Source organism: Emydura macquarii, unplaced genomic scaffold (genome assembly GCF_026122565.2).
Source record: "Emydura macquarii macquarii isolate MOO-44397 ecotype Brisbane River unplaced genomic scaffold, CSIRO-AGI_Emac_v2 contig_691, whole genome shotgun sequence".
NCBI classification, from domain to species: domain Eukaryota; kingdom Metazoa; phylum Chordata; order Testudines; family Chelidae; genus Emydura; species Emydura macquarii.
In genome coordinates this window covers 4,339,520-4,353,166 of record NW_027130828.1, presented here as the reverse complement: position 1 = coordinate 4,353,166, position 13,647 = coordinate 4,339,520, and the positions used below count along the sequence as shown (strand labels likewise).

General features: G+C 43.6%; 1 protein-coding gene across 7 annotated transcripts in view; it reads left to right on the top strand.

Moving 5' to 3' along the window:
• Positions 1–13,647, top strand: part of DAB2IP (DAB2 interacting protein) — a 296,740-nt gene that overhangs the window by 89,101 nt on the left and 193,992 nt on the right. For all 7 annotated transcript variants that reach the window (XM_067541764.1, XM_067541769.1, XM_067541763.1 and 4 more), the window contains one exon: positions 6,192–6,295. In XM_067541764.1, coding sequence (XP_067397865.1) covers positions 6,192–6,295 — 104 coding nt within the window. The remainder of the gene's footprint in view (positions 1–6,191; positions 6,296–13,647) is intronic.

Here is a 13,647-nt window from a genome sequence, read left to right as displayed (position 1 = left end):
CTGCTGACAGTCCACTCTGCTGCTAACTTCTTGTAAGCCTTGGGTAAATCACTTAACTGCTCTATGACTATTTCCCCATCTGAAAATTGGGGATGTAAAAACTGTGCCAAGGATTAGTTTAATTTCCTAATTCAAACACCAGGAATTAGTTAACATCAAATCCATTCATTACTGCCTAGAAATAATCTTCAGAAGTAGGCACATGCCTGAGGATCCTAAATTAATTAATGTTTATGAAGTGCTAAGTATTATTATTTTTATTATTATTATTATTAATTAGCATCATCCTTATACTATTGATTAGTAAACTTGGCTTCACAGTAAATGTTCCTACCTCCACTGCTTAAAAAAGTTTCATACACCTTGGGAGCCAGATCATTTTATACATATAAATTTAATAACCTGGGACAAATATTTTCCAGTTTGTTTTTTGTAAATTTCAAGGAAGTTAGTTTTATTTTAGATTATCTTCCCCCAGCCGTGTTGCAAAGCACATCACAGCTTTGTGGTAATGGAGAATGTAGAAGAACCAGAAAGTTGTCGTCTATTTGTAACTATGACAGTCGCTCTGACAGCTCCAGAATTACAGCAGCACTTAGCCACAAACAAGGATCAGTCTCTGACCCAAAGAGTTTGACAAGATGTAACAGGTGGATGAAAGAGGCGAGGACAGAGAAGAGAAGGCGTTCAAGGTGACAGCAAAAGGAACGTGTTTTTGCATAAGATGCAGTAGAAGTGAAACTGATGATGAGTAAAGTGGTCTAGCTATCACTTTTTGAGCTGACTAAAAAGAAGGAAGGCCGTCAGTGACGAAAAGAATAATCTGAGATGGGGTAGCAACAAAACTTATTTTTGCCACTGTGATTTTTATCCCTTTTCCGGTCTAATTTTCTGAGACATTTAAGCGCTTTTAAGGGACACAGCAATGCTGTTTGTTTGTTAGGTCTGACCCAACTTCTCAAGAGTAAGTGCAGAAAATCTACTTGCTGCTCATTCATGTGCTTCCCAGGCTCTTTTAATATGGATAGTACAAGGAAGGTTGGTGGAAAGCTGAGTGAACAAGAAAGCCATCACTTTCTTTGCTATCTGTTCCTGCCCACGGCCATCTCTGCTGTATGATAATGTGGGTTTACCCATTACTCCTAAGGAATCGTTTTTCAGATTCTGTTTGCCTGCACATCTAATCCTCCTTTTTAGACTGTTACTTTGGTGATTTTTTTCAGGCCATGCGTGTCATAAAGGAGAGATTTGGAGGTTTTAAGTTAATAACATGCTGAAGACTTTTGGACAGCAAATAGTGTCCAGAGATACTGTGTGTCTAAATCCCCAAATCACCTCTGATCTAGAGCCAATAAATGGTCAAATGAAGGTATAATCCAAGTATTTCGATGAGCTGAAGGATGATATCCAACTTACATAGAAATTCACTAGCTAGTGAGGAGCGGATGACATTTGATAACACTAAGTACTTCTGGAAATGTCACTCTGTGGTTAGCTGCCTGTAATCACACTTTCCTCTTCCAGAGATTCTTTCATTTTAGGACCTAAAAGATTTACAGATATTAATTAATGAAGCCTCATAACATCCCTCTGAGATAGGCAAGTATAAAGCTTATTTTGCAGATGGGGAACTTAAGCAACAGAGTTCTTAACGTCCAGGGTCACCCCCGTGAGTCAGCAACAGAGCTGAGAATAGGACCCAGGGAGTTCTCCTTTGTCTTGTGCTCTCAGACTTCGCCCCTATAGAAAGGAAGAACAGAATAAAAATCAAGTCATTAGAACCCAGTACAGCCCTAAGGGCTGTTGCATTTCCAGATGAGCAGACACAATAGCAGGAGCTTTCAGTAGAAGTAGCAAGGCGAGAGGAAAAGTCAAAGATTGAATCTGTCCTTCTGCAGCCTGCCTGTCTAGCCTGTGTACAGGGAGACAAATGTAACCATGTCCTTAATATGGACAGGTGCTGGTGACAGTGGCTCATGGTTAGACAGAATAGCCCTGTTATGGGTGGGTAAGAACCTGGCAAGCCTTTCCTGACCAGTAGTCCTTGGGGTAGTACTGGGGGTGGGAAAAGCAAAAGACTCAAAGCCGAACCTTCATTTGTTGTTTCTCCCCACCATGCACAATTGGGTTGCTATAATTTTCTGCTGTAAGAAGGATCCTAATCTGTGTGGGAGCGATGGTCTCCTCTCAACAAAACCACTCCCTCCCAGTTGCTGCATTTAGCCTTTTCACTGAGATCTGTGGGATCCCCAACCCTTTTCATTTGCTGAGATACAGACAGTGCTCGGAACGAGTCAAACCTGGAAACTTGACTACGAACCTCTTTGAAATTGGAGCTGCAGAATAATGTGATCTTGAGCCATCTGTATGTTTTGGTTCTGGGGCAGATCAGAAGATGGAAGTGGTCTGTGTTCTGGTTTTGTATTGTGTGCAATTGAAATCTTGGGGTAAAGAAACTTAGTGAGGACAGCTAATGAGACTTCAGTGCAAACAAATCTGGCTCCTAGTCGTGAGTGTGCTTCAATCCTGACTCCTCAGTCCTTGTTTCAACCTGCCCTAGATCCAAACACAGTCTCTTTGGCCACCTCTAATCTGCTTCCTTCGCTCTGACTCCCGTGATTAGAAAATGAAGCGGATTCAGAGGCTATACAAGAAAAATGGAGATGATTGTGCAGCTTGATCTGAAAAGCCACCTATGGTGCAAGTCAAAAGTGTTGTGACATTTACATAGAGCAGCTGGTTCTGTCCATCTGAACTGCAGGCTCTGCATCAGGGTAGCTGGCCGTGGAGGGGTGGGAGGAGGAATGGATTTCTTGTTGCTGTTTTTAATTTAGTCCCTCTGCTCTTGTTCTCCAGCCATGTATGTGAGAAGTACATGAGAAGAATTGTTAATCTGCCTCTTTTATAGTTCTGATAATTAAAAATGCAAAGCAGCTTCTTCGTTTCCATGTCGTCTTGAGCCCACTTTGGAAACCGCTATAATCAAGTGGTTTCTTCATGTCAGTCCAAAAAAGGAGTCTGATCAGAGGAATCATGTGAGCGCTTCAGCACAAAAGGGGAAACCCCGAAGGACTTGATTGATTCCTTGAGAAGCGAGAGGCAACCTTCTGCAAAGACGGCAGATAGCTAATGGGAAACCTTGGCTATGTGTTCTGAGAGCAATGAATTAGCTGCTCCTGGGATTTTTGGCTGTACGCACAGGTTGCATGGCCAAAGCTCAGGAGCTCCAGATGGGCAGCTCCATCAATGAAGATGTCACTGAGCAGGCATTTTACCCAGTTCAGGAGGAGACTTTCAGTTCTCTCTCTGCAGCAGTTTAATATGCGTCTCAGCGAGTGCCCTCTGGAGCTGTGGCCATTAGTCATTTCTCCTGGATCCCAGACGATGGCAGTCTACGGCAAAAGTGAGGAGAGAATCCTTGCCAAGAACTGATTGCAGCAAATTGCAGATCACAGATCTGGTAAAGGCTGAGAATTGGCCAACAAAGCTCCTCTAAGTTACACTAGTACGCAAGGCACATTTTATCAGACATTCGAAAGTATAGGTTGTCCCAGCTTTAAATTTCTTTGCATGCTAATTTGCAAAGCCCTCCCCATAACACAGTACACCCTGTAATTTGCCTTTGCAGAAAGTATTTTTCTTTAAGCTACCTGTCATTGTCAACCATGGTCACAGCAGTGTCATCATATTGGTGAGCAAATGCATTGCTCGTGAAATCTGGTATTGAACAGTATTCACAAATATTTAGTTAAGCAGCATTATTAGTTTCTTTCGTTTATCTGATGTTGGGGGGGAGGAGTCAGGGGGATGGGGATGCTGATGGTTTTAGAAACAGAACAGTGGGGTGAAGACGCTGGTTTTCTGTACCATTCTGAACTCTACTTGTTTTTGCATGGATCCTGTATTCAGTAAATGCCACAGTAGTTCATTCAGATACTCTTTCAAAAGTGGTGAAGCCTGGGGGGTTTCTCCAGGCCAATGATATTTGTTAGCAGAGTAACATGAAGGATATTAAGTGGTTGTGTAACAATAAACAATAGAAAGGGAGAAATTGGGCTAATAGATGTTCCAACCCTCCACAGGACATGAATAAATAAGAGCCCTGGAGATTCTAGTCCTAATGAAATATGATGTCTGAGCTTTCAGTTGTGCTCTTCTGTACCCGAGGGACCTTCATTTGCGAAGCACTAGTCTAGACAATGAGTGTGTCTCTCTGCAGTTGGAGGTGTGACTGTAGCATGGCAGACATACCCAGCTGGCTTTAATCTAGCTCTCTCACCTGCTAATAGCATGGCTGTACAGGCTTTGGCGCAGGCTAGCCACCTGAGTATATACCCAGGGTCCCAGGTGGGTTTGTACAGCCAGCACTGAAGGTCATGCTGCTGTGTCTTCAGTGCTCTTGGTACTCGCATCAGCTCAGTCACACCTCCTGCTGCAGTGTGGGCGTCCCACACATCTAGCTGTGTTACTTAGAAACATTTCCAACAGAACAGGCCTCACTTGTCCAGAGACTGCCCTGATGTGCTCTCGGACACTTTGGGGCTGTGACTTGGGTTTTCCCCTTGCAAAGTGCTGTGGAGCACCAAAAAAAGGACGCCAAACGGTCAAAGACCATCTCTGCACTGAGCGGCAGGCGGGACAGCCTCGCTGAGGAATGTGCTGCTGTTCTCTGCTCTGTGAAAACCTGGGCTATTTTGTCCTGTTCCAAACCCTTGTTTTTTTATTTGTTTCCTTGGAAATGCTGGAGGTTCCTCTTTGGGTCTTAAATGTACCTTGCATTCATTCCTGTGCCATCTTGCCCAGAACACGGCTGAATGGTGACTGAGTTCACTCCGTCTAAGACCTTGTCTATACTAGAAAAACAAGTTGACGGAAGTTATGTTGACTTTCAGCCATCGCTATAATTGCAGCAGTGGCTGATGTCCACACTGCGCTCCTTGGGTTGGTGGAGTACATCCCCACCAGAAGCACTTCCACCGACCTAACGGGCAATGTGGGGGTAGCCCTCGGGCTCCCTGTGGGCTGCTCCCCTGCCCCCCAGCTCCCTTGTCCCAGCCAGGAGTGTGGCTGCAGCAGCCTGCATCCCACCTGGTCCCAGCTTGCAGCAGGTGGCAGCCGCCTGCCGCTGCATCCTGCTTGGTCCCGGCTTGCAGCTGGGAGCTGGGTGGCAGCTGCCCGCATCCGGGCTCGGAGCTGCTTGGGTTCTGTATTCTGTCTGCTTTACTGCAGGCCAACTGTCTGGTCTTAGGCAAGTCCCCTTTACGTACCTAGTTTCTTGATCTGTAAATTGGAGCTGATATAAGTTTTGTGTCTCATTGATATCTTGCAAGGCTCCACTAATCAGGGCTGTCAGAGCGCTGTGAGATCTGCAGGCTAAAGAGAAGGGCAGATTTTATTATTTATTATTATTTATTATTTCACAAAACTAAAAGCCGGGGTTAAAAGGAATCCGTACCAGCATGTGGCACTCTGATCACATGGCCACCTCCCTGCATCCCTCTGCTTTGGATTATGGAGTGTGCATTGAATGGAAAAACCACATTTTAATACTAACTCTGTGCCCTAGTCTGTAGCCTTCTCTCTGAGATTCTCCAAGTTCTTGACAGATACTCATGAATTTAGCTTAAAAGTCCTGTCCCCCCATTTTCCACATCAAGAAATTGAGGCTTCGTGAGGTCAAGTAACTTTTTGTTCCCAGTCACAAAGCAAGTCATTGAAGGAAGAGGGAAAGGAATCCAGGAGTCCTGATTGTCAGTTCTGTGCTTTAACTCCAATGGCAGATTTGCTTTCCTCCTTATGAGTGCCAAACCTGCGTGTGCATGGAACTCTAATTTGTGTTCAGTTTGTACTCTGCTGCTCTGCATTTTCCTTTTACCTATCTGCAGAATGGGAATAATAATGATGAATATCAGGGGTGTTCTGGAGTTTAATGAACGTAGACAAAGCACTTCAAGATCCTGAAACAAAAGGTTCTATAGGAAATGCCAATCATTCTGAACAGAAAAATCCTGCTGTTTAAACATGCAGGCTGGTGACTGTGGGAAATGTGAGCAGTTAGAGTGGGCTTGTTAAGCTCATTTGCAAGTGTATCTCAAGAAAGCTGCCCCTAAGGTGGCCTGCCTACGTCCTCCTGCTGCTCTTGCATTGGGCGTATGTTTTTAATTGTCCTTTATCTTCTGTGCCATTCGCAGAGTCCCCACCAGAGAGGTCTGGGCAGCGGCGCAGCATGCCCAGCGGGGTCATGGAGAAAAATCCCAGCCTGGAGCCCGCCACCACGACGCCATTCCGTGTCACGGTAAACGTCTCTTGTCACCTTAATTACTTCTCTGGGGTTTGACCAAGGGGAGGCTGAATTTGTCACTGTTCCTAATTAGAGATGAGATGGCCATGTATAGAAATACTTGATTGCTTATTTTTGCATAAAGGTGCAGATGCTAGTAGCTACTATTGGAATAAACACCTGTAAAGACTTCTCAGTAATCTTCTTAGATTTCAATTTAAACCTGGGACTGTCTTTAGACTTGTATGTTGTTTCCCTGTGGAAACGCAGCCTCTTGGCATTGCTTTGAAGATCAGATGTGAGGTCTTCATTTCCTCTTGAATTAGAATCTGCACAGAGATGTTTATTACTGCTCCACTCCCTGCCCTTGACTGAATCAGCTCTTCTCCATAACACCCTATAGATTTTTTGGTAGGTTTTCTGAATGGATTGCATTGTGTTCCACCAACAGGACTGGCTTTCTTCAAGAATAATATGAAAGCCCAATAATTACATGGGTCAAGAACACACTCGGTTGACAAATTGGAGGTACAACAGTGGGAGCGAAATAAACCGTTTTTAAACTAGGCCATAATGATTCAGCCCAGAGAAGCCTTTTTTTTTTTTTTTTTTTTTTTAAAGTATCATCTGTAGTTAATGAAATGGAGAGGGTCTGTTGGGGAATGCAGGAATCATAATCAACTGAGGGCACCAAGGTCTTTGGAGTAACCTTCAATAGCAATAATTTATGAGGAAAATCTCTTCACAGCTCTCTGCAGAAAGTGTAAGCTTAAAGTGTAAATAGCTAGAGATTGACACACTACATCTAAACACTGCCCAAGGCACTTAAAGGGGCGTATTTTCAAGAGTGGGGTGTGTATTGTGTCCAGGTAATTAATAAAGTTGCACATGGGTGTTTGTATGTATGAGACAGGCATGTACTCTAGGAGCTAACTTGTACAGTATATGTTTATGCATGTTCTCTGTGTGCCCACACATACTATGCAGGACCAGACACTACTAGCACTCATATTGTATGGGGTGGGGGGAACATGATAAGCCCTGATAGGCAGGGCCAGCATTTCAAAGGAAGTATAATGGGTACAATCTCGAAAATGCAAGCACACCCAGTTCACCTTTAAAAATTCCCACCGACTCATAGCAGTTATCTTTGAAAATGTATGGAGGACAGGTGAGGTCCCAGTGGACTAGAGAAGGGCAAACACAGTACCTCGCTTTAAAAAAGAGAAGAAAGAGGGATCTGGTGACTCATAGACCACTCAGTCTAACATCCAAACCTGGAAAGAGACTGGAACAAATGATGAAACAATCAATTTGAAGCACCTAGAGAATAATAGGGTTATGAGGAATAGCCAGCATAGATTTGTCGAGAACAAATCATGCCAAACCAACTTAATTTTGTTCGACAGGTTACTGGCCTAGCGAATGGGGGGACGCAGTGGATGTGAAATACCTTGGTTTTTAGTAAGGCTTTTGACACAGTGCTACATGAAAGTCTCATAAGCAAACTAGGAAAATGTGGTCTAGAAGAAATTACTATAAAATTCAAAACTGCGTGAAAGACAGTACTCAGAAAATGATTTGCCATCAAACTGGAAGGGCATATCTAGTGGGGTCCCACAGGCGTTGGTCTGGTACTATTCAATATTTTCATTAATGACTTGGATAATGAAGTGGAGACTATGCTTATAAAATTTGTGGATAACACTAAGCTGGGAGCGGTTACAAGCATTTTGGAGGACAGGATTAGAATTTAAAATGATCTTGACAAATTTGGGAATTGATCTGAAGTTAACAAAATAAAATCCAATAAAGACAAATGCAAAGTACTTCACTTAAGAAGGCAAAATCAAATACATACTACAAAATGGGGAATAACTGGCCCACGTGGGACTACTGCTGAAAAGGATTTGGGGGTTATAGTGGATCACAAATCGAATGAGTCACCAATGTGATGCAGTTGTAAAAATAGTTAATATCATGCTGGGGTGTATTTAATAGGTGTGTCATGTGTAAGACGTAGGAGATAATTGTCCTGCTCTCCTTGACACGGGTTAGGCCTCTGCTGGAGTACTGTGTCCAGTTCTGGGTGCCGCACTTTAGGGATGATGTGGATAAATTGGAGAGAGTCCAATTTGTAAATTGGATCAACAAAAATTACCAAAAAATTGGAAAATTTGTCCTCCTAAGGAAAGGTTTAAAAAAACTGGGGAAGTTTAGTCTTGAGAAAAGAAGATTGAGGGGAAGCTGATAATGGTCTTCAAATATGTTTTCTGGGATTGCCACTGACTTGCTCTGTAACTTTTGGGCCAGTCACTTAACCTCATTGTCTTAGGTCCTCCAATGGTAAAATGAGAATAACGGAGAGGATGGTTGTAAAGCTCTTTTAGATCCTCCTGTCAGATGAAAGGCATTCAGTGATAACTGCCTAACACAGTTGTGTATGTTATTTAGTTGTGTATTCACATACAGCAGTATAAAATACAAATTTAGACTCCAAATGCACGTTAACCCCAATGGCACCATGAAAATCATTTATATTTCATCAAAGTCCGTAACATAATTCAGCTGCTGCAAATCTCAGAAGTTTATCAATCTCATAAAAAATTTCCTTTTCCATTTACAAAGTAACTTCCCTCTAAATGGCCACGAAAGCCTCAAAACAACAACAAAAATCTGAGATAAAGTTCCAAATTTCTAATGCCAAATTTAAACGAATTGATTTTAATCTCTTCAGAGTCATATTGCCTCAGCAACTGATCTGTACATAGCCCTGAATCCAGAGTGTAAAACCTCCTCCTCCCTGGAGGAGATCACGCAAATACAATTCCTATATCTAAACCAGTCAATCATGTCTGTTTCATGAATACATTGGAACAAGTAAACAGAGCTAAAGGAATCTTAGGGCAGGTCTACACTGTACACAGGAGGTAAGATTGCAACACTTGTAGACATACCTGAGCTAGCTTTGATCTAGCTAAATCAAAACTAGCTTGAATAATAATAGCAGTGAAGCACTGGAAGCACAGGCGTTGGCCACTCAAGCTTGTACCCAGAGTACTGGGAGGGTGGGGCTAGCAGATCAAAGTTAGCGTAGCTATCTACGCTTGCTGCAATCATACTTCTGAATTTGCAGCGTAAACATAGCCTTGGACAGCAACTAGCATATGATGAGATTCTTAAGAGCTGAAGCAAAACCAGTAGCCGCCAGCCCCATCTAAACTCTTTTTCGTGGTGAGGAAGTTCTCAATTCGCTGAGCTGATCTCTTATTGAGAATAGAGCCTAATTTTGTCTGTTCTGACATTGGACTTCTAAATACACATTAGACTTGGGAGTTGTGCAAAATGGCTTTGCCATAAATCACTACAGCCCTCCAGAGGCCTCATAGGAAAGTCTCGGGAAAATTCAAAAAGGATTTTTTTTGCCAATTATATTTGCTGTTTTGCTTTCCCTCTTTTATTACTTGTGTTATTGCAAGCAGAGAGAACCTTTTATTGCTGCTCCTACTGTTTCTACCCCAGATGAAGCCCTAATCCTTGATCTGTAACACCAGTTGGGTGCAGTAAAGATAGCTTATTGTCTCACCCATGAATATGAGCTGAGGTGAAGGGGGAGTGAACATTGGGAGCAGAACTCCAAAGCAGAAATAGTGGTTCCATCTGCATGTCCTTATGCTCATGCTTGTCATCTTCCTCTTTAAGGCTCCACACAACTCCTCCCTGTCTACATCTCTTCTTTCATCTTTTCCTGCATCCCACTTCTCTCCTTACACTCCTCTGCATCCTCTCTTCTAATTGTTCCCTTTGTCTTCAACCCCTTAGGCCATTTATTTTATCCCTTCCTTCTTTCAAATTCTTCTTTTAAAACTTACAACTTGCAAAGCCCACCTACGTTGCTTCCCTCACGCACTGTATCCCTGCGCTGCACTGCTGGCCTGCGTACCATGTTTATCAGGGATTTTTTGTAAGTTCTTGGAAGCCTGGACCTTGTCTTTGTATGTGTTCTGTCAAGTGCCATGTTCTACATAATTAATGGCAAATAAAGAGGAGTGTGAAATCCTAAAACAACAGGGTCTGGGATGTTTGTTAGCTTTTGCCAGGAGGCATCAGTGATTGTTAGAATCTGTGAAAAGTATATTGTTAAAGGCCCTGGGATGATGTGTTCCATACTCTATCAGTGTGAATATACAGAAGGATCCACATATGTGAAAACATTTTCCTTGGATCTGATTCTTCCTACAATAACTTTTGGCTTAAGTGATGTCCCTTTTGCTTCCATGCCCAGAGAAGAACTAATTTCTTCTCAAAGACCTGCGTTCCCCTGATCATCTACCTTCTTGCTGGATGCAGGCTACATAGGCAGATAGTCCAGCTGATTTGTCAACTTGCTGAATCTTCTTCGTAAACTTGGAACATGTCCTGCAGAAGAAGACAATAGCGTTCCCAAGAAATGTGAAGACCAACCAGGTAGCTAGGCTACTTCTTTCTTTTTCATCTTCCTTCTAGAATTTTTAAAACTACCTTGGATGAGTTTATGAGCTTATGAACTTAACCCTTGTACCTCCTGTACAATAAGAGAGCTGAGGATCTGAGGGAGAGAATTTGAATGTATTAGGATTTTCGTAGCCAAACTCAGCAACCACCTCTGTCAGCATTGTTTTGATTTCAGCAGCTTGTTTTGGACTGGACATTCTTAGGATGGACACATTTACCAAGGAATGCTGCTACATGATTGATGATCATGTGGGCTCCAGAAGCTTCAGTGGCATGATGACATCACCAAGGATAGACGTAGACTCGTAGACTGAGCATCCAGCCAGACTGTCTTAAGGCCCTTGCTAGAGATCAGTCCAGGTGGTGCTTGATCTGCAAAGATGCTATATCCGCCTGGGTCATTGTATGTTTCCAGAGAAGCGATTCAAGTCTGTAGACAATTTGGCTCATAGCCGTGAGATGGCCTGTATGAGATGTGGTGGCTTGCTACCAAAGCCAGCCTGTGCTGCAAAGTCTATATGACATTTTAAAAAGCGTGGTCAGTAAGTAAACCCTTGCTAGAGAGGGGCATGGCATTTGTCAGCTGCGTTCCACAGTACACTAGCATCTAACTTCTGTTCTTCTCAGCCCTCGACATGTTGCTTCCATTAATATGAATGGCTTCATTACATATGGCTGCCCAAGTTTTAGCAGATGTCAGACAGCAGAAATATATTCTGCCTCACCTTCCTTCATTAACCAGAAGAGGATCATTAGCAGTCAGTCCACTCCTGCCACTGGGAATAGTAATTACTGCTTTTAGTTTAGTGGTAATGGGATTATTACTTTTGAGCCTGCTGCTGTAGGTTTTGATGTCATAAGCGTTTCATATTTTACAGCTGATTGTTCTTCCCTGACATCTCCATCCTTCTGCTCTGGAGTCTCCAAGGGCCGGGCTGTGCTGAGGAGCCATTGAATAGAGCAGTTTTGGCTGTGTTGCATGTGCGTTCATTTGCAAGTCAGAGCAATGCAGGGTGGAAATGCCCCCTCCCAAGTAAAGGTCTTCCAACCTGCCTGAGAATAGAAATGGCCGAGTCTCTGCTGTGGCACTCACAACATATTGTGGTGAATGACAGACTGGAGGATGCTGATTTGAGTCTTGGAAGTGCTGAGCACTCATGGCTCCCATTGAAGTAGTGTACCTTTGAAAATCAAACCCTTAATGTCTCCTCTGTGTGTCAGTTTTAGAGAGAGAGAGAGAGAGAGAGACACTAGTTGACTTAATAGATCTTTTCCATCCCTAACTTTTATGATTGTATGAGTCTGTGCATATACGTCTGCAGCATCCACAGGGTTAACCACACCCAAAATTATACCAAAATCCTTTTCTTTACAGTGATCCTTTTCTTTCCACTTTATAATGTCAATATGATTTTAATAGAGCTGCTCAAATGTGAAAAAGCCTCTACCCAGCCCGATCCATATGCTGCAAAGTTCTTAATTTCCTTCCTTGTAACCCATCTCCCCAACACTGTGCGCTGTGAGAGCAGAGTGCAGTCTGATGCAGTCTTGTAAACCGTGATCTGAAAAGTTTGGCCTTATCTAAGGGTCACTTGCTGTTCGTTGGCATGTCCCTCAGAACTAACGCAATTCCAAATCTGTCAGGACCGATTTGTGCAGGGTAGGATGTTGAGATGAGTACAAGCCTGTCCTCCAGGACTGTTGAGTTCCCAAAGTACATACAGTACGTTAAGAATAAAGTCTTAATGCTCGCATCTGCTTCCTTGGAGAGTGGTGCTCGGATTGCTCTTACTGGTCGAGATTCCTCTGAATACTCCAGTGAAGCCAGTGAGGAATGAGGTCTGCAGTGTCCTAATGATTGAAAGTAGCATCTGGTTACACAAATCCAGATCAAATGTGGTGCACTGGGGAGACGCTTGGTCCAAGTCGAGTGTCCTATCTCTTGCCAATATTTGACTTAAACAAGCCAGCCTACCAGAATGCATGCAACCCAGCCAGTTATGCAGTGGTTTATGTGGAGTTGGGGATTCCTTTTTGTCCCTCGCAGCAATTAGCTAATGCCCGGAATCATGAGGTTTGATTTGACGTGCCCAGGTACCCATGGAGGTTACAGGCTCTGATCACTTCCCCAGTGAGCTGAAGACCACTACAAAGTTAATGGTTTTGGAGAACCCCTCTCTGTTTAGCACAGACGTGCTAACTATAGGCTCCTCAGAGGAGAAATCACAACCGCCATGCCCACTGTGCACAGACAGTGCAGAGACGGGCCTGTTGTGCTCACGTGCAGGTGATCCTTCACCAGCCAGTTGACAAAAGAAAATAATAAGGGCTCCAGGCATTGGTCATCAGTAAGCCACCTTCATGTGAGGTCATCAGTCCAAATCCGGCCCAGCTTTGTAGTGACCAAGAGTTGTTCCCATCTGATGGCTGGACAGTAGTGGGCGGGGGTTGACTCAGTTGTCAGTAACTGTTGCTGCTTTTGGCAGCCCCCGCAAAATAACCGAGGGCTGAAGAGACAAAGACTAGACTCCTCTCTCCTCCCTAGAGATGACCCTTTGGAGTCAGTGCTGAGACGAGACAGCAGGCAGGAGGTGAGTGACACTTGCCCTACTGTTGCCTGGGATGTACTTATTCTGTGGCTAAAGAGATGTCTTTGCAGGAAAATTTGACTTTGACCATGAAATCTAGAGAGCTCCGTGGGTGGAGGGTTTGACACTGAAACCTGTGTTTATTGTTTAATAAACCGGCTAAGCAAAGAACCCGGAACACTGCCTCTGACGTTAACCCACAGACCTCGCAGGGACATTGCGAGTGAGGGCAGAATATCCCAGCGTCCAAGTGTAATTACTTGGATCTCATCTCATTAGGATACT